The sequence below is a fragment of the Physcomitrium patens genome, chromosome 16 (assembly GCF_059467195.1).
Source record: "Physcomitrium patens ecotype Gransden chromosome 16, ASM5946719v1, whole genome shotgun sequence".
Taxonomy (NCBI): Eukaryota; Viridiplantae; Streptophyta; class Bryopsida; order Funariales; family Funariaceae; genus Physcomitrium; species Physcomitrium patens.
The window spans coordinates 10,037,881-10,059,238 of record NC_143425.1 but is presented as its reverse complement, the minus strand read 5'-3'; the positions used below and the strand labels follow the sequence as shown (position 1 = coordinate 10,059,238).

Genomic DNA, 21,358 nt, shown 5'->3' with positions numbered 1-21,358 from the left:
TTGTATCAAGATTTTGGAGAATTATTTTTAAGATTTTAAAGGTGGACTTAAAGCTTTTTTTTGCCTTTCATCCTCAAATTGATGGACAAATAAAGCACGTAAACTAAGTCTTGGAGCAATACTTAAGGTATACCATTAATTATCAATAAGACAATTAGAAAACCTTCTTGTCATTGGTAGAATTTGCTTATAATAATACAATACATTCTTCTACATAACAAACACATTTCTTTACGAATTATAGTTATCATCTATGACTTGATACTTTTGACTTTTCAAAAGTTGATAATCTTGCAACAAAAGGTTTGACAAATTGTTTGTCAAAGCTATATGCAACAATGAAGGTGTAATTAAATGAAGCTCAAGAACGATAAAAGATCAATATAGATACCTATGAAAAGAAATAACCACAATTTAATATAGGTGACAAGGTATGGTTGTTTCATCGTAATATCAAGACTACTCATCTTTGTGATAAGTTGGACTACCACAAGCTTGGATCTTTTCTTATTTGTGGACAAATCTATCCAATTGCTTATTAATTACATCTATCGAAGGCAATGAAGATCCATCATGTCTTTCATGTATGTCTTCTTGAACCATATAAGACTATGAATATACCAAGAAGAAGACAAGCTCCACCTCTTCCTATAGAAGTGAATAATAATGAAGAATTTGAAGTAGAAGAAGTTCTAGACTTAATGGGATACCAAAATAAATTAAAATGTCTTATCCATTGGCATGGATATGATATTAGTAAATGCACATGGGAGCCAATAAAAAATCCTATAAATGCAATAAAGGTAGAAGAGGCTTTTTATCAATGACATCCATCTAAATTAAGATGAAGAATTATAAATCTTTATTATAAAAGAAACAAGGTCCAAGAAAGATTGCATTCTATTTTCTATCTTTTTTATGGTTGTGACATTGAGGAGATGAAGAATCAACAACAATCAGATTCAATTTAAGAGCTTTCATTTGTGGACTTACTAGATAAGACATTGTAATTGTCACAACCTTTAAGACAACAAAATCAAGAAGAAGATCTTCATAAACGACATGTTTTTTTTTTTTGAACAGATGGCAAGATATAACGTGTTTGATATTACGACTTTGGAAGAGACTTCCGATGTTTGGTGATTTTATTAGAGGTAGAAACAATTCCTAACAATATTCTAAATATTTTATTTGAAAGAAGTTACAAAAGCATCAACAACGACCAAATAACAAAGTGGTCTTCTTGTTCTAGAATGGGACACTATCGATGGCTGAGAGAACCTATCAATTATCTTCAAAGAAAAAAAAAGATTGGAATATGTGGCAAATACAATTCACCATATCTTGGATTTTCTCAACATATGAAGACCACTCTTTATAGAACTCATGCTTAGAAGGAGACGTAATGTCGTGGACATAGATATATAAATCAATAATTATTTATATGATTTAGATAATAGTATATAAAAGTAGGTCAATTCCATAATATCTTCTATACAAGCTTCCTAGAAGCTTCATAGATATTACTTTGACTTTATATGTATGTTTAATTAACTTTTTAGGTTAAAAACATGGTCAACAAGTTGGCCATGTGCCACACATGTTGGGAGCTTGAAGAACAAGCTAATTATGTGGCCTATACATAAAGAACTTGCCTTATAAGCTAAAGCATGTGTCCTATAAAATCAATACATAATAGAGGCCCTATAGAATATTGCCACGTAGCTCTTAATTAGATAGTATATATAGAGGCAAGAGTGAAGCCCTCTTTACTCTTCTGAAGTCTTTCATTACTTCTAATCTAGATTTAAGAGTCTCTAGTTTCCTTGTCATTTGGCAATAGCTACTCCAATTTCTTTTTAATATACATACTACTTTATTTTTATTTTACCATTTTTCTTTTGACATAGATTTTCCAAGTTTATGCATCTTCTTCTAGTTCATGTTTTTAAAAGTAGGTTTGGCTTGTGATGTTTGAACCTTTATATACTCCTGGAAGTCATGTCAACATAATAAAGCATGCAACCCAGTGTCTCTTAGACTATTGCAGCCAATTTTGTTACCTACGATACGTTGGGAACATATGACTATAGATCTTATTATGTATTTGTTACAAACGCCTCATAATCATACCGTGGTTGTTGCCTTTGTGGATCAACTCTTAAAGCAACTTTACTTGACCAAGGTACGCTCAGATATTGATGCTCGAACGCTTGTACGAGTCTTCTTTGATATTGTCTTTTATCACCATGGATTACCTCGTATCATTGTTTCAGATTGGAATCCACACTTCACGAGAATTTTTTGACAAGCCTTATTCAAGCTACTAGACACATGACTTGTCATGTCTATAATCTTCTATTCTCAAACAGATGGATAAATAAAGCTTGTAAATTGGACTGTGGAGGATATATTGTGGACATTTGTAGTGGTTCATCATAATGATTGGAATAAATACTTGATATCTTTGAAATTTACTTATAATAATAGTATTCAAGCAAGTACCAATTATTTACCATTTTTTTTGAATATCTATCAATATCCGATTATGCCAATAACTTTCCATCATTCTATTGATAGCAATAACCTGACAATGAAGGAACTTATATAATGGCTTACAAGAGGTACAACATTGCAACCTTATTGTATAGTTTCAATAAAAGTAGTATGCAGATAACCATCGACAATACAAGACCTTCTAAGATGGTGATCATGTATTATTCTCCAATGCCAACTTGCCACTTGCTACATCAATCCAAATCCATAAACTAGCACTTTGGTGGCTTAGACCTTTTTGCATTTTTGTAGTGATTTTTGATGTTGCATATCACCTCAAGCTTCTTCCACATATTTGGGTATATGTAATCTTTCATATTTTGCAATTGAAGGAATTTCATACCGAGTCAAAGTGTTTTTCAGATCAACATCAACTACCACCAAGACCAGTTGTAATTAATGACCAATAAGAATATGAAGTAGACAGTATTTTGGAGCATCACTACCTTTGCTATGGCAGTGGACATCTATAATTTTAATATAAATTTCTGTAGAAAGATTATTCTATTTACGATATAATGTAGAAACCTACACAAAAAATTATTTATTACCAAGAGACAATTTAGAGATACTATCAAGAGCAAAATAAGGACATTCCATATTATTAGAGGAGAATTAAGTGTAACAAGGTATAGATAAGATATTTGTATAAGGATAGATAGTTAGAACTATGGAAGTTTCTAGAATTGGAATTAAGTTAGTAGATTACATAGGATCCACATTGGAACATTCTGAAAAGAATTTAGGATGATTATTTAGATAGGATCATCATAGAACTTTCTAAAAAAGACTTAAGATGGTTATTTTGATAGAGACTATTATAGAACCTTCTAAAAGGAATTTAAGGTAATTATCTAAATGAGATCCACTACCTAGGAAGATTCTAAAAAGTCTAAGGTGGTAGAACTAAGTATAAATAGGACTAGCTAGGGCCTTTCGGAGCATCTGATCAAGTATGGCTTCAAACCTTCTCTCTTAATAAAGCTTGGTTTTGCATCTTCATGTTTAGTTTTTTTTTTATATATTTTTATTTGTTCAGTTTTGTCTTCTGTGTCTCATTCTATTTAGTTTTGTTTAGTTTAATTCTAGTCGAGTTTGTCCTACCTTGTGATGAGGTTTTATGTTGGAGTAGATTGAAAGGGTCTTAGACACTTGAAATAAATTGGTCTTCTTTCATCTATAGGGACAATTTTATATATAAACTTAGTGTTTTTTTTATCTTAAGACATGGTTGAGGAATTAGTGATAGCAAGAAGCCTAGCGCTTTCTTAAAGTAAATTCTTTCTATCTTGACATCGTCTTTGAATCTTTTAGGAAGCTTTTCAAGAAGGTATTCTAAAATAAATCTACTTTCATCTACTTATACCTACTTCTATCTTATCATATAGGTATTTATTAGAATATATATGTATATTCATAACAACCTTAGATAAATAACATCAATTAAGGATATTAATTATTAATCAATAATTATATAATCAATAACCATACCTATATTATCAAGTTATAAGTTCATACCATTTTTAATCTGAGAAGTAAAAAATAAAAATATTAATCAATAAAAATGAAACCATAAAGAATTTAAATGCACCACTATTTATATTTACAACTTATATATATATATATATATATATATATATATATATATATAATGTTATATTTGAAGTTCATCCCAAGTAATATGCAAAGTTAGGCGAATAAACTCAATATGATTAAATTTCTCAGTAATTTAACAAAAAGAGTCTTCATTACAATCTAATAGAATCTTGAACATAGGATGGACGGCTCTTTCTCCCTTAAGTAGCAATGTAGCAATTCCTGATGACACAACACATATGACTATCTTTTGTATCAACCAAACTTTTGTTGTCAAAGTATTGAAGAAAAATGTCTTACAAATTCTTGCATGTTTGTTTAAAATATGCATCCATATTATTTGAACCTTAAAATCTAGATTTAGACTTTGAATATATTTAATAATATATAATATATAATCATTTAGATTATATATTTCTATTATAATAATAAATATATTTTATAATATAAAATATATAATAATAATATTTATAATTTTAATGATTATAAATAATCATTAAATTATTATAAATATTATATTATATATTATATAATGCTATAATATTATAATGATTATTATATAATGTTATAATATTATAATTATTATTATATAATGTTATAATATTATAATTATTATTATATTATATAATATATTATTTAATATATATAATATATTAAAAATAGATTATTATTATATAATTTAATAATATATTTTAAATATTATTTACTATATATTTATATATTTCTATTCATTTGATTCATCTTTTCCATGACAATGATATAGGTTTATCTAGATTTAAAGTTCAAAGCTCGTTTAAAGTATGATAAAATGAGTTGGTGATAAACAATTCAATCTATGATATTTTCATTGGAGTTTGATTTAAATCCGAACAGTTTTTAAATGAAAATTTGCATGATTTGAGACAATGTTTTTAGCCCTATCACATGAAAAAATGCATAGTCAATAATTGCAACAAACAACCTCCGCATTCACATTGAACATCCACCTCACTCTAAACGCTATTTACCAACATATTTTTCTTATCTTGGATTCAAATATAATTTCAAAAATAAGTAATCATCTGACATACTCAACTAATTTCCAACACCGTTGAGCTGGAAATAATGCAATACACAATAGCTTGTACGTTGGGCTATCCTCATCTTCATTTGTATTCTCATTGGCACAATTAGAGATCAAGATCAAACAAAATTCCATCTCTCCTCATAACTTGTGCTTTGCCTTATTGATGTTTGATTGCTTCCTTCTCTCTAAATTATTGAACTTCACCTTCAATCACATTTAGTTGCAAAAAATAAAATAAAATAAAAATATAGCTTTAATTATATTTAGTTATTGAATTGTAGAAAGAAAAAAAAAAAAAAAAAAAAAAAAAAAAAATGAATCCCGTGAATTTTGCTTGAGTTTTGGTTAAGCTTTTGCTTCCTTTCAAACTCCAAACAACATTAAGTTTTTTAATAAAAACCAAAAGGGGTGCATGCAGTGAATGAGAGCCACCACTTATCTCCTTTGAATGATCTTAATATATAAATTCCACGTCCTTTGTCAACATTGATAATGCCAAACCTTTTGTTTCCATGCTCTAGACATCCAAATGTCCAGGTAGGAATAGAATCATGTTCTTAATTCACTCGCCTCTCCCTCCTTCTTCTATTTGGGTATGAATAGAATCCTATTTTGTTCACAAAAGTTGAAACTTCATCCAATTCCAAATGCTTTTGTTTAGTTTCGTGATACCAAAATGGAAAATGTAACAATGAATGCATGTTGGATATGCCTATGGTACTTATTAAATATTTTGGCATATTGTTAATAATTTTGTATTATCAATTGATCTTTTTGCAAAAACTAAACTTCAATTTAAAGTTAATAATATATATGGTATTAAGTACTTGTTTATGTTCCAACCATCTTCAATTAAATTATATATTCTTAAGATTGTAATTGATATTATAAAGTTATTATTAAATAAATTTATTATATATATACATATATATTTATTTATTAGTTTTATATTAAAAAAGTTTATAAATTTTCAAAATTTATAAATACAACTTCTATATTTTATTGAATTATTATTTATTTATTATTTTTTTGTTTAAAAAATATTTAAATTAAAGTTTTTAGAAAAGTACTATAGGATCTTTTAATATTTTGATACTCTTCAAATCTCAATTTAAAATTTCTTTACATAATTCTAGAAACCAAATTAATCTTTCAATCTTTTAGTGAAACAATTCTTGATTAAAATTTATTAATATGGTTATAAAACCAAATTAAATTTTAATCTTTTTAGTATTTTTACTGAACACGGACCTTGTATCTTATAAATATAATATGATAATTTACACATGTTTATACTGTTGTTCAAATGTCGTCATCAAACATAACTTCCAAAACAATAAAAATAAAAATAAAAATGTCAAAATTGTCGTGTAGGGACGTCACAAGCTCATCATTTATACTAATCGATGATTTGTGTTTTTGAATGTGTGAACGACGTCCACGTCACCCTGCCCACGTGGATCAACTTTTTATTCATTCCCAACGGAGTGAGTGAATTCCGTCGAAGTGGTTTCGTTCGTAGATTGGACGAGGGCCACCAGAACGGAACCCCCATTCTATGCTTGTGTGCCGCTTAACAGATTTGCGGTGCGCATTGCCGACGCTGCTTGAGCAACTGCGAAGGGTAGAGATCCATCGTGAATTGAACGAGAGCTACGAAGCATTGGTGACACCATGATGGTGAGCTGCCTTGAACGTTCTGTAATTGCTTCGGGTTACGAGCTGACCTTGTAATTTGATAAACTTATCAGTGTCTTGTAATGAGCTTGTGTTCGTTTCATGATTGTCCAGTTCAAAACCCTAAGAATTTAGAGTCTAGTGGATCATCATGAGCGAAACTGCGATTGAAGCACCTCTTATTCGTGATTGAGGTTATGTATTTTCAATTTTCGTTTATAAGGAAGTCAGCGAGTGATTTACGATTTTCCGCATAGTGATATTTAGTGTGAATTTTTCGACGCAGAATCGGTGGCGTTGCGTCAAGTCGCTATCGGAAGCATTGCATCGTCATGGTCTAGCCGCTGCTGCTTCTAACAGCTTCACGGCGGACTTGACCTTAGCGAAACCATTGTATATTTTCTCTCCACTTTGGTGACATAAGTCCAGACGTCTGTTCCTTTTCTGCCCTCCGTTCGATCCTCTTCAACCGTTCTGAATTTTGAAACTCATAATTACCAATGATGTTCTATATTTTCGATGTTGTTTTGCGCTCGTGAAATTTCATGTTTATGATTTAGAGATTTGATTGTGTCGCAGGCCAAACATTTATGCCAAGGAAGCTTCTACAAGTCATTCTGAAAAACTAGTATTACCCTCAGTAGCAGTTAGGACGGACGTCCACTCGTTATGCTTTCTTTGGAGCACATTAAGTAGGCTAAGTTTGAATAGAGAATATTCAACCTTACTTGCAAACCATAGGTTCTGCTCAATTCCTTCAAGGGGCGGAGCGGAGATTTATGGGTTTAGGACGCGGGGATTCAGCAGCCAAGCTGAAATCGCAGCCAAGGCTGGCGCGCGCAGGGCGAAGCTTACATGGGAAAGTCAAACTGCTGGAAAGAAGAAATCAGAGGCCATGTTAATGTATTTGGTGGCTATGGTAACAGCCATGGTGGGAATTACCTATGCTGCCGTTCCCCTGTACCGCAAATTTTGTCAAGCTACAGGTTATGGCGGTACTGTCCAAAGAAAGGAGGTATGAGATATTAAAAATATTATTACCCGCGGTAGTGTAACTCTAGTCCTCTATTTTTTCTTTATTTTTTTGGCATTTAAAGGGTCAGTGATCCTTGCCGCCATTAAAATCATGTTGGCAGAAGTGCACACGTTAAACGCGTCTGTATGATGACTATCAACAAAGCCACTGGATTATTAACAGGCACGCTGCCTTCAACACGAATTTTGGCGAGGATGTATAATATGGTGTCGTCCTGCAGACCGTCGAAGAGAAGATTGCTCGCCACAAGGGTGAAGAGGCTGAATCATCCAGGTTAGGCAGTTGTGATCTCTTGTACCTATTGTTATGAATGTATCAGAAAAAGTGTGTACGTGTGTGAGGTAGAACGTTCTAGTATTTAGTGCCCTTGTGGAGTATTTGCTCTGATACTACTTGCTGATTTAGTAGGACACTGTGACTCCATGGAAAAAGGTTGGTGATGTGATGTGGAGCGATTGGTATGACAGGGTTGTGGCCATATTGTTGGTTCTCGTACGGGTTGAGGATATTGGTCACATTGTTTCTTAACATGTTTTCAAGTTTGAAATTGAAGTCTAGGAATAGTAAATGACACATTTCATGTCAACCTAACATTATTTGTGATATGCCACAGGGAATTGGTAGTACAGTTTAATGCCGATGTCGCAGATGGTATGCCCTGGAAGTTCACTCCTTGTCAACGTGAGGTGAGTTAAACTCGGGTCACGACGAAATTATTCTACTGTCGTTCTTTTTCACTTTTGTGCTAAGATTATGTTTTTCAGAACAGTTTTGAATTCATTAGTCTAGAGCACAGCTTCTAGGTGAAGAAGATTGGCTTTTTCACATAGGTAGACTACATGAAGCGTTTTTGGTTATAAATGTTATGTTGTTTAGTCATGTTTGGTGATGTTGGGTCATGTTTACAAACCAGTGTTTGTTTGCTTAAACGAGTAAGTTCCGTGATAACATCTATTTTCCATGATTTAGCTCTTACTATGGTTATTTATGAGTATAGACTGGAAGAGTCTTTAAGGACGTGCTGTGGATTTGATTTTAGATTAGAGTGAGACCAGGACAGAGCACGCTTGCATTCTACACAGCTGAGAATACAAGCTCAGTACCCATCACCGGTGTGTCCACTTACAATGTGACTCCCATGAAGGTCAGTTGGGGATCCAGTCCAGGGTTTAGGTTTTCTTGTTCGCAATCTGGTTGCAACTCGAGAAGTGCTTCTCATATGTTACTTCTGCTTTTCTCCCGCTAGAATCAAAAGGGGTTATGCTTGAATCAGAGTCGAAGAGGCCAGCCTTTCAGTTACATTATTTACATGTATGTTGCTCTGGTGCTTTGCTAGTCGGAACGTATTTCAAAATTTTGCATAATTCTTCTCGAGGTTACTTCTGTTGCTTTCTTCTGATTGAAAGTTTTCATGGATCAAGGCGGGACTCTACTTCAACAAAATCCAGTGTTTTTGTTTCGAAGAGCAGCGGCTTCTTCCTGGTGAAAAGATTGACATGCCAGTAAGTTTAAGCGACCATGAGCACATAGAAGAAGCATTTCCTTATCCATGGCTTTTGCCTTGTTACACGTTGGATGGTGATAAAACCAATTTGTGGCATCATGCAGGTGTTTTTTTTTATCGATCCCGAGTTTGCAACTGACCCAAAAATGAAGGGTATTAATTCTTTGATTTTATCTTACACTTTCTTTAAAGTTGAGGAAGCGCCTCAAAAAGAGACTGTGGCATCGCCTCAACCCGCTTAATCTCTTCGAGCCTCTAAAGAAATTTCATGCATTTAGGCCCAGATTTTGCAGGACACCTTCGTGATTTGAAGATAATGTTTTGGAGTGAGGCCGCAGACTGCAAATTCTGCAGGGCTTCAGGTGATCATACCTTATCAAGTCAAACTTTTTGGTTTATATTGGCAAGTGAGCTGAGAATAATTTAGCAATACCTTATTTCTGAGATTATTTTGCCTGCTTTCTACACACAACACGCTACACTGATTTATCCTCCCTTTTTACATACTAGTGTCCTAGTTTCGAGGTACGAACTGCACGTACGAACTTGAGTTAGCTATTAATAAATTGGGCTTCACTTCCGTCATTCAACAGGGGAAAATTTGCATCTGTGTTTGCGTCTTTTTCTTATTTGATAACTTCGATGTTAGTTGATGTGTATTGTGGTAGCATTGCTTTGGGATCCACTGACCACGCTCTTCTGTGGTGGCACGGATACACATCAACTAACACCGAAAGCAACGTTTTCCAGGCTGGGATAATCCTATACCAGATTTTAAAATTGAAGGTTCTTATATAATGTATATATTTTTAAAAGTTTTTATCATTCTTATGTAATTCAACAAAATTAACCAATTTGTTAAATTATATGCTTTAAAATTGTAAAATTTAAAATATCTTATCTATTGGCTGGACAAATTATTCCATGCTATTACCTCACATATAAAGAACATATCATTTATAATATATCACAGTATTAAAAATAAATAAATAAATAATATATATAAATAAATAATTTTTTAAACTACTAATTGTAATTGAAATACTTTGGTATGTATTATGTATACTATATTCAAAGAGACAATTAGTCACCAATTGAAAATAATCTTTTATTTTTAATTATTATTTGAAAAATATATGTATATATATATACAATTCTTTTCAATAAATTTCACTTTTAAATGCTTTTGGTGAATATATATTAAGGACATGAATATCAATATAGGAAAATCTCAATATACTCTAGTATCATTCTAAAAGATTAGGAAATCACTCAAAGATAGAAATATATTGAATTGGAATAGCTATTACCAAAGACAAAAAGATTAGAAAGTCTTGAAACAAGACTAAGGACTAAAGTGAAAAAGGCTTCACTCTTACTTCTATATATAATATCTAAAAATAAGAGCTACATAGCAATGTTTTATAAGACCTTCAACACATGTTAATTTTGCAAGCTACATATCTTAACTTAAAAGGCAAATTTTCTATATGTGTGTCACATAATTAGCTTTATCGACAAATTGCCAACACATTTAATATGTAATTAATATCACATCCAAGACAAAGTCTAATGCATTTGTTTCCATAAAAAATGCCTTAAAAAAGTTGATGCAATCCAAAATTGGTATTGAAATAAATTCCTTTGTTAAAGCAATAAACAATGTTTTGGCTTCTTTACTCCACTTGTATTTGTTTTTACAAATCAAACGTGTTAGTGAGAAAAAAAAAAAAAAAAATCTCTATACGTTCCTGTGTCATTCAAAAAGACTAGAAAATCATTAAAAAATAGAAATATATTGAATAAGAATGGCTATTGCTAAAGACATAAAGATTGAAAAGCCTTGAAACAAGACTAAAGACTAAAAAGTTGTTGACAAGAGTAAAGAAGGCTTCACTCTAGCTTCTATATATATTATCTAACTAGAAGCTATATAACAATGTTCTATAAGACCTTCAACACATGTTGACTTCGTAAGATACATATCTTAACTTGTATCACAGATATACATATATATTCTAATAATTTTGACTTATACATGTTTGTAGTTGATTGGTAGGTTAGAAACTTGGTCGACTTGTTAATCACATATCACATATGTTGATAGCTTGTGGAACAAGCTAACTATATGGCACACATATAGAAAACTTATTTTGTAAGTTAGGATATGTCTTGCTAAGTCAATACATATTGAAAGTCTTATAAAACATCACTACATAGCTCTTAGTTAGATAGTATATATGGAGGTGAGAGTGAAGCCTTCTTCACTCTTGTCAATGCCTTTTTAGTCCTTAGTCTTCTTTCAAGACTTTATAATCTTATGTCTTTGGCAATAGTCATTCTAATTTAATATTATATCATCTTTAAGTGATTACTTAGTCTTTTTGAGTGATACAAGAGTATATTGACTTTTTAGTTCTTTGAGGTTCATATTCTTGACAACTTACAATACAAGTTTCCTATATGTGTGTTATATAATTAACTTATTCTACAAGCTACAAACATAAGTGACATGTGGTTAACTTGTTTTTCAAGTTTTTAACCTACTAATCAACTATAAACATGTGTAAAGTCAAAATTAAATCTATGAAGCTTATAATAAGCTTTTTTAAAAAATATTTAGAAATTAATCTAGTTTTATCTACTTCTACTTAATCATATAAGTAATTATTGAAGTGAATATATTTTTCCATGATATTATGTATATGAATATTTTATTAACACGTTCCAATTTTTTTGATAAAACTTAAGAATCATTTCATTTAGTCTTAAAGCTTTCTTTAATCATATATTAATAACTTCTAGAGCTAATTCTTTAAAGACAAATAATTCTTAAAATTTCATCTTTATGCTATTTATTAACCTATATATTGAATAACTTTAGATTTGATATTTATTTTTATTTAAGTTAGTTTGGTCTTATAGAATTTTTTGATATAACTAAAATATATTCTAATAATTTTACCTTGATTGCTATATATTATCTATTTCTTTTCATTTTTTTAAATCAATAATAATGTCTTAAATATGGAGATTATTAAATTTTAAAAATTCTATGGTGTCATGAAAATGTTACTACTTTGTATTAAAGACATTATTTTAAAGTTTTTTTTAAAAAAAAAATAAAATAAAATAAAAAATCTTGAAGAAAAGTACTCCAATTCATAATTTAAATATATTTATATAACTAATTTTTGTTAAACTGATTTAATTAATTCTTTTAAGTTTTTTTAATTGTCCTAATAGTTATATGATTTCTTCTATGACATTTTTGTCAGTTTGATGGCTAATTTTTCTTTTTTAAGTATTTTTCTTATTTTTTAAAAACTATTAAGTATATTTTAACTTATTTTATTATTATTAAAAATGCATGTTATAAAAAACTTCTGATATTTTTGTAGTTATTCTTGACATTTTTCAAAAGACTTTTATTTATAAACCATGTCGATTGCTATAAATTTGAATGGCATATTACAATTTTGATTTGATTTTTTTTTTACATCAAAATTACTCAAAATTTCTTATCACCAAATATTTTTGAAAAATTTGGAGTATCTTTACAGAAGAATTTAGTACTCTACTATAAACTAACAGAAATAAAAGAAACTATTCCCTTATATTCATTTGTAACTTTTACTTAAAATGGAAGAAAATTTCATGTCATAATTACAGGTATTACAAATTAAAGATTATACATCATTACATTAAGAAACTTTTATTACATATATTAATGCATTTAAAAAGAATAAAAGATACACCCCCAATATAATGAAGTCAATTCATCATGTCATAGGTGTCATTCTGTACTTCTAACAAGGTGATATTTTTCTATAAAGGTTTATTAATTGAAACGCAATATACGATCCTTGTTGAGAATCGGGTTTTTCAATCTACACTCATGTTTGGCAATGAAAAGACTGCTACATTTTCAACACTCTCGATTTGCATTCACAAACTAAGCTGGTAACAACAAGAGAACCAACCCACGAAGCAACAAAGACACAATCTAGACAAATTTTCATCTGGAAGTATGACTCTATTGCCAAGTTCAGGCGGCACATCGCATCTTACCAAGTCTATGTACACAACATTTTTGCATAGAATAGCAGCTGTTGTTGAAATCGTCATCAAGACTGATCTCAACAAGCAGCACGGTTCATGACCATACACAAAGAACAACTCAGTCGTAGCAGCCTGATATGTGTATATCAGGGAACCAGGGATAAGTTTTGAGCAAATAGTAGCAGAACTTGATGAATTAAACTTGATGCGTCTGGAGTCTCCCATGCAGCGGTTATGATCCAACAGCAACAAACTGTACTACACTCTTCGAACAATGAACTTTGTTCGCCCTGTGAACAATCAACTGGGCCTGCCTCCAGGATTGCTCCGGAAAAAAACTGATTCTCGCGCTGACAAAGGTAATTGCCTAAATTGACAAAACTTGAAGTAGTCACATGAGCGAGTTACAATCTCGTGTTCTGCAGACCAGGGTTTTCAGCGCATGCCTTTCCTGATAAACTGGGGCTCCGCTCCTGCAACTTGGCTGGCTTGACATTTGCAAATGCACATCCGGTTGAAATTCGTAGTGCCAGGGAGGTTAATCCCAAATCATGACGATACCGATCAAGGTAGCCCCAAGCACAACGGCCGCCCAGCGCCAAAGAGGTCGGTCAAGAGCAACTTTTTTGTTAGGCTTATGCCCTTTGGCTAGCAAGTGATTGATTGCAACATAGACGAACACTCCGGTGGCAATGCCCATGGAGACGGCGTAGATCCAATCTGCGATGCGGCCCTCGACCGTGGAGTTGATGATGATCCCGATGGCAACACCAATAGGGGTGGAGATAGCGAATGCGAATGCGTACAGGACGCACTGTAGGAGGGGCCGATTTGGCAGCATGCGCAGGAGCGCGATGCCCATCGCTATGGCAGCGAAGACCTTGTGAAGCGATACTGTCCACAGTGACGTCCATGTGTCGTCCTTCGTCGCCGCCACCCCGATAGCGATCCCTTCAAAGATAGAGTGAAAGCACAACGCAAAGATCAGGAGCACAGCGTCGCTGAGGTTGTAACTCGACTGAATCGCCGCTTTGGTTTCCGAAGATTCAGTTGGGCTCTCCACATCCGCAGCCGCTCTCTTCTCAGACAGGTAATCGTGGGCACCCTGAACCGTGGATACCTTGCGATCGTGGACACTCTGAATCGCCACATCTGCGAGCATAGTCAGCAGATACCCGACAACGGCGAGCATCTCTGAATACGCGTAGAATGAAGTCGGTCTCAATCTCCTGAAGACGTCATGCGAATCGCCGAGGAAGTGAATCATGGCTGTCGCTAGAAATACCCCACCAGCGAACTGGGTTCCAAGAACTAAAAACGCTTCATTCCACCGGAAGAAGTAGGGCGAAATACCTCCCAGGAACGTGGCAAAGAATACAATAAGCAATGCGTAAACCTTAGTAAGTATCAAACTTTTATCCCTCAAACCCGGTCCCTCAGAATCTCCCGAATGAGAATGGCCAACGTGCGCGTTGGCTAATGAAAGCTCAGCCGCGAGCCACACAAACAGCAACACCCTCAAAGCCGACAACTTCGTCATCTTAGCCATCACCTCTGAACCGCCCCAACCTGCCTACAGATTTCCTCCTTCCCTCTGCAACTAGTCTACCAATGCATTGATTACCGTTGCCGCCCAACAATCGATTCTCAAGTCAGCTAAAAACCCGAATCCGTCGAAATCAATCAGCGCCGTGTTAACATTGTCCGCGACGAGAGATCGCAGATAGCACCCGCAACACCCAACGCAATAAGTTGATGACAAGTCGCCGAAGAGTTGAGGATGCAGAACTACGAGATCGCAGGGAGGAAATTTGGAATCAGAAGTTGCGTCGGGCTTCAGGCATATATTTCATCAGCATGTGCGGGAAACAACACACTTATCCTGGTGGAGTACAGAAGTACAAGTGTAGTACAAGTCCGAAGCCTTCAAATGCCGCTGTCAATAGATTTCGTTGTACTACAAGCCCCAGTTGGAATCTAAACCAACGAATTTAACCTACTCTCACCACCTAATGGACAGAATGAAGCTGGACGCGAAATGTGTGCCCCTATTTTAGTGTAACTGTCTTCAATTAGCAAGCTAATTAACTTAATTAAGATTTGATGAAATAAATTTTGGAGATTAAACACAACCAAATGAGAGTTCTGTGGAACTCATCCATGGGTGAGTTGGAGTCGGTTCTCCACCGCCGTTGAACATCTCTCTCTCATTCAGCCCCCGACCAAATTTAAATCATTTCATCATTCCATCAAGTATCTAATTATTTGCCCCCCTGCAGAGTCCAAATCCTTCAGCAACATGTCTAGATTCTTGGGTTGATAGCTCTGGCGCTTATTTATTGACACAAAATTGCAAGTGGGGGGGGGGGGGGGTAGATTACAATTAAGATAAAAAACATGATAACTTCCACTCTGGCTTATTTACCCTCCAACTTGCCAGCACTTGGTTTGTACACCACCATTGGCAAAATTGTTTAACAAATTCAGCTGCATGAAGTGGTCTACATTTCATGTTCTCCTACTTTTTAAACCACATGTTCCTTCCATAGTCTACTAATTACAACCATATTCAATGATATACTTGTTCCCTTATCAAGAACACTCATTTGAATACATCATTTTGCTCAATCCACAAAACCTATATAACAATCCCTCATATCAATAACCAAATTCAATTGACTTTTTAAAATTATCTAAGGGTCCAATATGCAAATATACAATGTATCCATGACATAGGGAATTGTATATGTCAAATTCCTTAAACATTTCTTCTCGTAGTAATAAGTTGTACTCTCTGTGCTTTAGCACTATGGCCCAAATTGTTTGTAATTCTATTGCCTCTCTATTCTTATCTCCCTTATTGAATAATAGTTGAAGTGAATAATTGAAGGAAGTGTATCCTCCACTTCCATGCTTTGGATAAAGAATGACATTCTCGAAACCTATGTAACATTGTTTCTCATACTCTATGCATTCACTCATGACAACATTCATTTAGGTCTTTATTAACTTGTCTTTGCCACGAGTTCACCACAACTTCCTTATGCCATATTAGCCATAGAAGACCTTCTTCCTTTTTTGCTCTTTCTACATCTCAAATGTCAGCTTATTTGAGTTTGAATACTTTTGAGCATATGCCTTCTCACTTTTATGAAATTATGATTGATACCACATGTTGCTTTAAAGCATAGTATAATCTAATTGAGCTAAATATTGCATAAATGGTATTTTGTCAAGGACATGAATCTCAAAGAAAAAAAATCCTCAATATACTCTTGTATTAGTGAAAAGAACTACAAAGTCACTCAAAGATAATATAATATTGAACTAGAATGGCTATTGTAAAAAACAAGAAGATTAGAAAGTCTTGAAATAAGAGTAAGGACTAAAAAGGCATTGACAAGAGTGAAGAAGGCTTCACTCTTACCTCCATATATACTCTCTAATTAGGAGCTACATGGCAATATTCTATGGGACCTCTAACATGTGTTGACTTTGCTAGCCACATGTCTTAACTTGTAAGACAAGTTATTTATATATGCACCACATAATTAGTTTGTTTTACAAGCTACAATATAGAGTTAACTTGTTCAACAAGCTATTAATATGTATTTAACTTGTAGGCTAAGTTTCTAACCTATAAACACATCTAAAGTCAAATCCATATCTATAAAGCTTCTATAAAGCTTATTTAGAAGACTTTATAAAATTAATTTATATTTACTTATTTCTACCTAATCATATAAGTAACTATTGGGATAAATGTATATATCGATGACATTATCTCTCCTTCTAGGGACAAATTCCATAAGGAGCAATCATCATCTTTCATCGATCTTTGCAATTCTTCACCTTAGTTTTGATGGATGTCGTTGATGAAAGGCCTCAACTTTTTTTGTTGCATTTGTAAAATTCTTTACTGGCTCTCATGTGTATTTGCTAATATCATATCTATGCTAATGAATGAGATATTCCAACATATTTTGGTGCCACCTTGAATCTAAGACTTCTTCTACATCGAACTCTTGATTATTATCCACTTCTATAGGAAAATAGTGGCATTTGTCTTCTATTTGACATATTCACTATCTTATATGGCTTAAGAAAGGACATGTGAAATATAAGGTGGATCTTCATAGATTCCAATAGATATAATTGATAAATAATATGATTAATTTATTCACAAATAGGAAAAGGTCTCACCTTACAATAGTCCAACTTATCACAAGGAGGAGTAGTCTTGATATTGCAACAAAGTAATTATACCTTAACACCCACTTTGAATTGTGGTTGCTTCTTGCAATAGATATTTGTGTAGGTCTTTTATTGTTCTTAAGCTTCTTTTAATTGTGCCTTCATTGTTGTATGTAGCTCTAACAAATAATTTTTTAAATCTTCTGCCACAAGATTATTAACTTTTGAAAAGTCAAAAATATCAAGTCGTGGATGATAATCATAATTGAAAAATAAAGATGTTTATATAGTAGAAGATTTTACCAAATTATTATATGCAAACTCTACCAATGACAAAAGACTTATTCAATCATCTTGATGATAATTGATGGTATACCTCAAATATTCCTCTAGAACTTGATTGACTTGTTTTGCTTATCAATTAATTTGAGGATGAAAAGCCAAAGAGAGCTTTATATCCACTTTTAGAATCTTCAATAGGGTTCTCCAAAATTTTGATATGAATTGAGTCCTCTTATTTGATATAATATCCTTTGACAATCCATGATAGTGATAGATATTGTTAATAAAAAAGCTTAGTTATTTCTTCACTTGAAATAGATTTTTTACATGGTACAAAATGTGTCATTTTAGTGAAGTAATCTATGATTATAAATATATAATCATATGAACTTGAATTTGAAAGATTTATAATAAAATCCATAGAAATGGAAGTCCATGGTTGTTCAGATATAGACAATAGTTGGAAAAGTCTATGGAGTCGATGACAAGGAGTTTTTTAACTTAAACAAATGTTACATGAATGGACAAAGTCTTTTACCACCTTTTATATTTGTGACCACCAAAAATCTCTACATATAAGTTCTAAAGTCTTGTTGTATCTAAAATATCCTATTGCTTGAAAGTCATGACATGCTTTACTTTCTAGAACATATAGGCATCCTTTGAAGTAAAGTAGGTTGTTTTTGAATTCAAACTTTGAAATATCATAAGAATTAGAAGAAAGATTCTTGATATCATGATGAAATATTTAAGGTTCCTATAATAGCCCAAAAAGCATTACACATCTCTTATTGTTCTTCAAATCTTCTAATCTATGATAGTTTGGACCTTCTTTGAATCCAACATAAGGCCTTTATTAGAAATGATGTATCTCAAAAAGTAAACTTGAGTAGTATAGAATATCCACTTTTCCATCATTGTGTATAATCTTGCATCTCTTAGCTTTTGTAATACATGATGAATATAAACTTCATGTCCTTTTCTGTTCTTAGAATAGATTAAAATGTCATTCAAATAACAAGTGACAAAATCATCAAGAAACTCATAAAAGACATCATTCATTAGATGTTGAAAAGCAACTGGTGCATTCATAAATTCAAAAGGTATGAAATTATATTCAAAATGTCCATACCTAGTTCGGAAAGCAGTCTTTTATTCATCTCCTTCTTTGATATAGACCAAGTTATATGCTCCTCGCAGATCTATTTTTGTTTTGATCTTTACTTGATTTAGTTGATCAAAAAGATCTTAAATCAAAGGTAGATGATACTTATTCTTCACAGTGATCTTGTTAAGTCCTCGATAATCCACACACATCTGTAGAGATCCGTCTTTTTTCTTCATAAATAAGATAGGAGCACTGGTTGGAGATTTTGAAGACTAGAAGTCTTAACTTGCAAGGCAAATTATCTATGCATGCGTTGTCATATTACATGAAATCTTGTTTGAGAATGCAATGGGCACTTGGTTGTAGAAGATAAAAGGAATTTGTAACAACAAATCTTAACGACTCTAATAAAATCGTATATAAATTGCTATAGAAGTTTAAAAAATATATTCAAGCTTCAATTAAGTCCAATCATTATTATTATTATTATTATTATATTTATTTTATTTTTGTTTTTATTATTTTATTTTATTTTATTCTATTTTTGAAATAAATTATAAAAAAAATACATAAAAATATTAAAGAAACCTAATAAAAATCCTAAAGAAATCCTAATAAATCCTAAAAAATCCTAAAGAGATCCAAACCAACCTTAAACCAAACCAAATCCTAATCCTAATAAAATCCTAATCTGAACCAAAACTTGATCAATTTTTAAAATTTCAAATAAATTTCTAACAATCTTATAATAAATTTTGAAATTCAATAACTAATGTTAGAATTGTCAATTTGAACTCAAATTTTTCACATTCTTGACTAATTAAGTTAAAAATAAGTATAAAAAAAATTGAAAAGAATCAAAATCACCAAATAGATGATAACCTCAAAAATGTGCTTGGGTGTCAGCTCGCCTCCTTCTCCAAGCTTGATATCAATCTCCCAAAGCTAATTATTCCTGATTGAATCATTATTTTGCTTCCAAAATTTAAAAAATTATTAGAAATCAAGCTGACTATCTATATGAAAAAAATTTCTTCAATCTAATTCGTAGATTGACATTTATCTAAGAAAACCCCACTTATCCTCAAGTTCCTAAATATTAAGACCATAATCCACAAAAATCTTCATGCTTTTCAATCTAACTATTTGATCAAATCCAAATTCATAGCAAACATCTAACATAACTACATCCACAAATCTAAAAAATTTTACTTATAGATCTATTATCAAACTCTTGAAATTACCCAAAACGTCAATCTTATTTTATTTTCCAAAAGCAAAGTCACTAAAAACAACATTGACTTTGCCAAGCTCTTGCAAGGTCATTATTGACTCAAATCTCCAAAAATCAGCACTTATAGAAATCGTATCAAGTTTCTTCTCAAATCCTACTCTCTAATCAACAAAAAAGATTCCAAAATCGTCATCAAGACTTAGTTTTGTATCTCAGGGTGTGATTTTGATCCTAGTTAGTAATTGGTATTTTCCGAGTATCAATTTTTATCTCATTTGAGGTAAATTCTACTAAAACCAACTTCCAACTCTCTCTTATATATGCCTATATCTTTAATTTTTCTAATCTATCTTATTTTGCCTTATTTATGGTTCTACAAAGTAAGTAGAAAAATACTTTTTTTAAAAGATAGCTTAACTATTAAAAGTTTTACTACCTTCTTATCTTTTATTTATATATTTTTACTTTATCTTTTAATTTGGCTCTTCTATAATAAGATCCATATTATTATCTTTCACTATATAGTCATATTATAATATGACAACCATCCCTCTCAACTAATCATCCTCCAATATAGGCCAAATAATCCAACATTATTTTATTCATATTATGTTGTCTATGTCTTCATCTAAGTCATTTTCATCATTTTTATTATTTAAGTCAAGTTCATCTTCTTATTTTGAAAGATTTATGTAGTCAATAAGATCTTTTATATTTATTCTTGTTTATCTTTGTTTCAATATCTTCACTCACTTCCTTGCAATTGGTATTTTTAATCTTGTTCCATATAGCTCTCGTAATGAATAAGTTGCATTATCATGAATAATTGTTATCACATACACTCCAAACCATCATTTAGAAATCTTTCTTAAAATATTATGTTGATTATCTAAGCTACTATCATATATCAATATCCAATCACCTTCTTTTATTACTTTATATTTCAATCAATGTTAATTATTAAATTGTGCCTTATTTTAAAACCTTCCTTTTTTTAACCTTTCTAATGTTATTTGCACATCTTTTGGTTTTTGCTCAAGTTG

At 32.0% G+C, this 21,358-nt stretch overlaps 2 protein-coding genes across 3 annotated transcripts; one reads left to right on the top strand and one right to left on the bottom strand.

Annotated features, from left to right (window-relative positions):
* The first annotated feature begins 6,755 nt into the window (after positions 1 to 6,755).
* LOC112293178 (cytochrome c oxidase assembly protein COX11, mitochondrial) lies at positions 6,756 to 10,020 on the top strand. Of its 2 annotated transcripts, none has more exons than XM_073539940.2 (8): positions 6,756 to 6,898; positions 7,182 to 7,288; positions 7,475 to 7,910; positions 8,152 to 8,204; positions 8,545 to 8,617; positions 8,971 to 9,043; positions 9,353 to 9,433; positions 9,540 to 10,020. In XM_073539940.2, exons 1-7 carry the CDS (start codon positions 6,893 to 6,895, stop codon positions 9,415 to 9,417), a joined length of 813 nt encoding a protein of 270 aa, XP_073396041.1. In that variant the 5' UTR covers positions 6,756 to 6,892; the 3' UTR covers positions 9,418 to 9,433; positions 9,540 to 10,020. The 2 variants fall into 2 exon arrangements, with proteins under 2 accessions (XP_073396041.1, XP_024398108.1); XM_024542340.3 differs by having other exon boundaries at positions 8,971 to 9,075.
* A 3,236-nt stretch (positions 10,021 to 13,256) lies between these two features.
* On the bottom strand, positions 13,257 to 15,394 carry LOC112293766 (zinc transporter 11). Its single transcript, XM_024543580.3, has one exon. It carries the CDS (start codon positions 15,044 to 15,046, stop codon positions 14,036 to 14,038), a length of 1,011 nt encoding a protein of 336 aa, XP_024399348.1. The 5' UTR covers positions 15,047 to 15,394; the 3' UTR covers positions 13,257 to 14,035.
* Between the last annotated feature and the right edge of the window lie 5,964 nt (positions 15,395 to 21,358).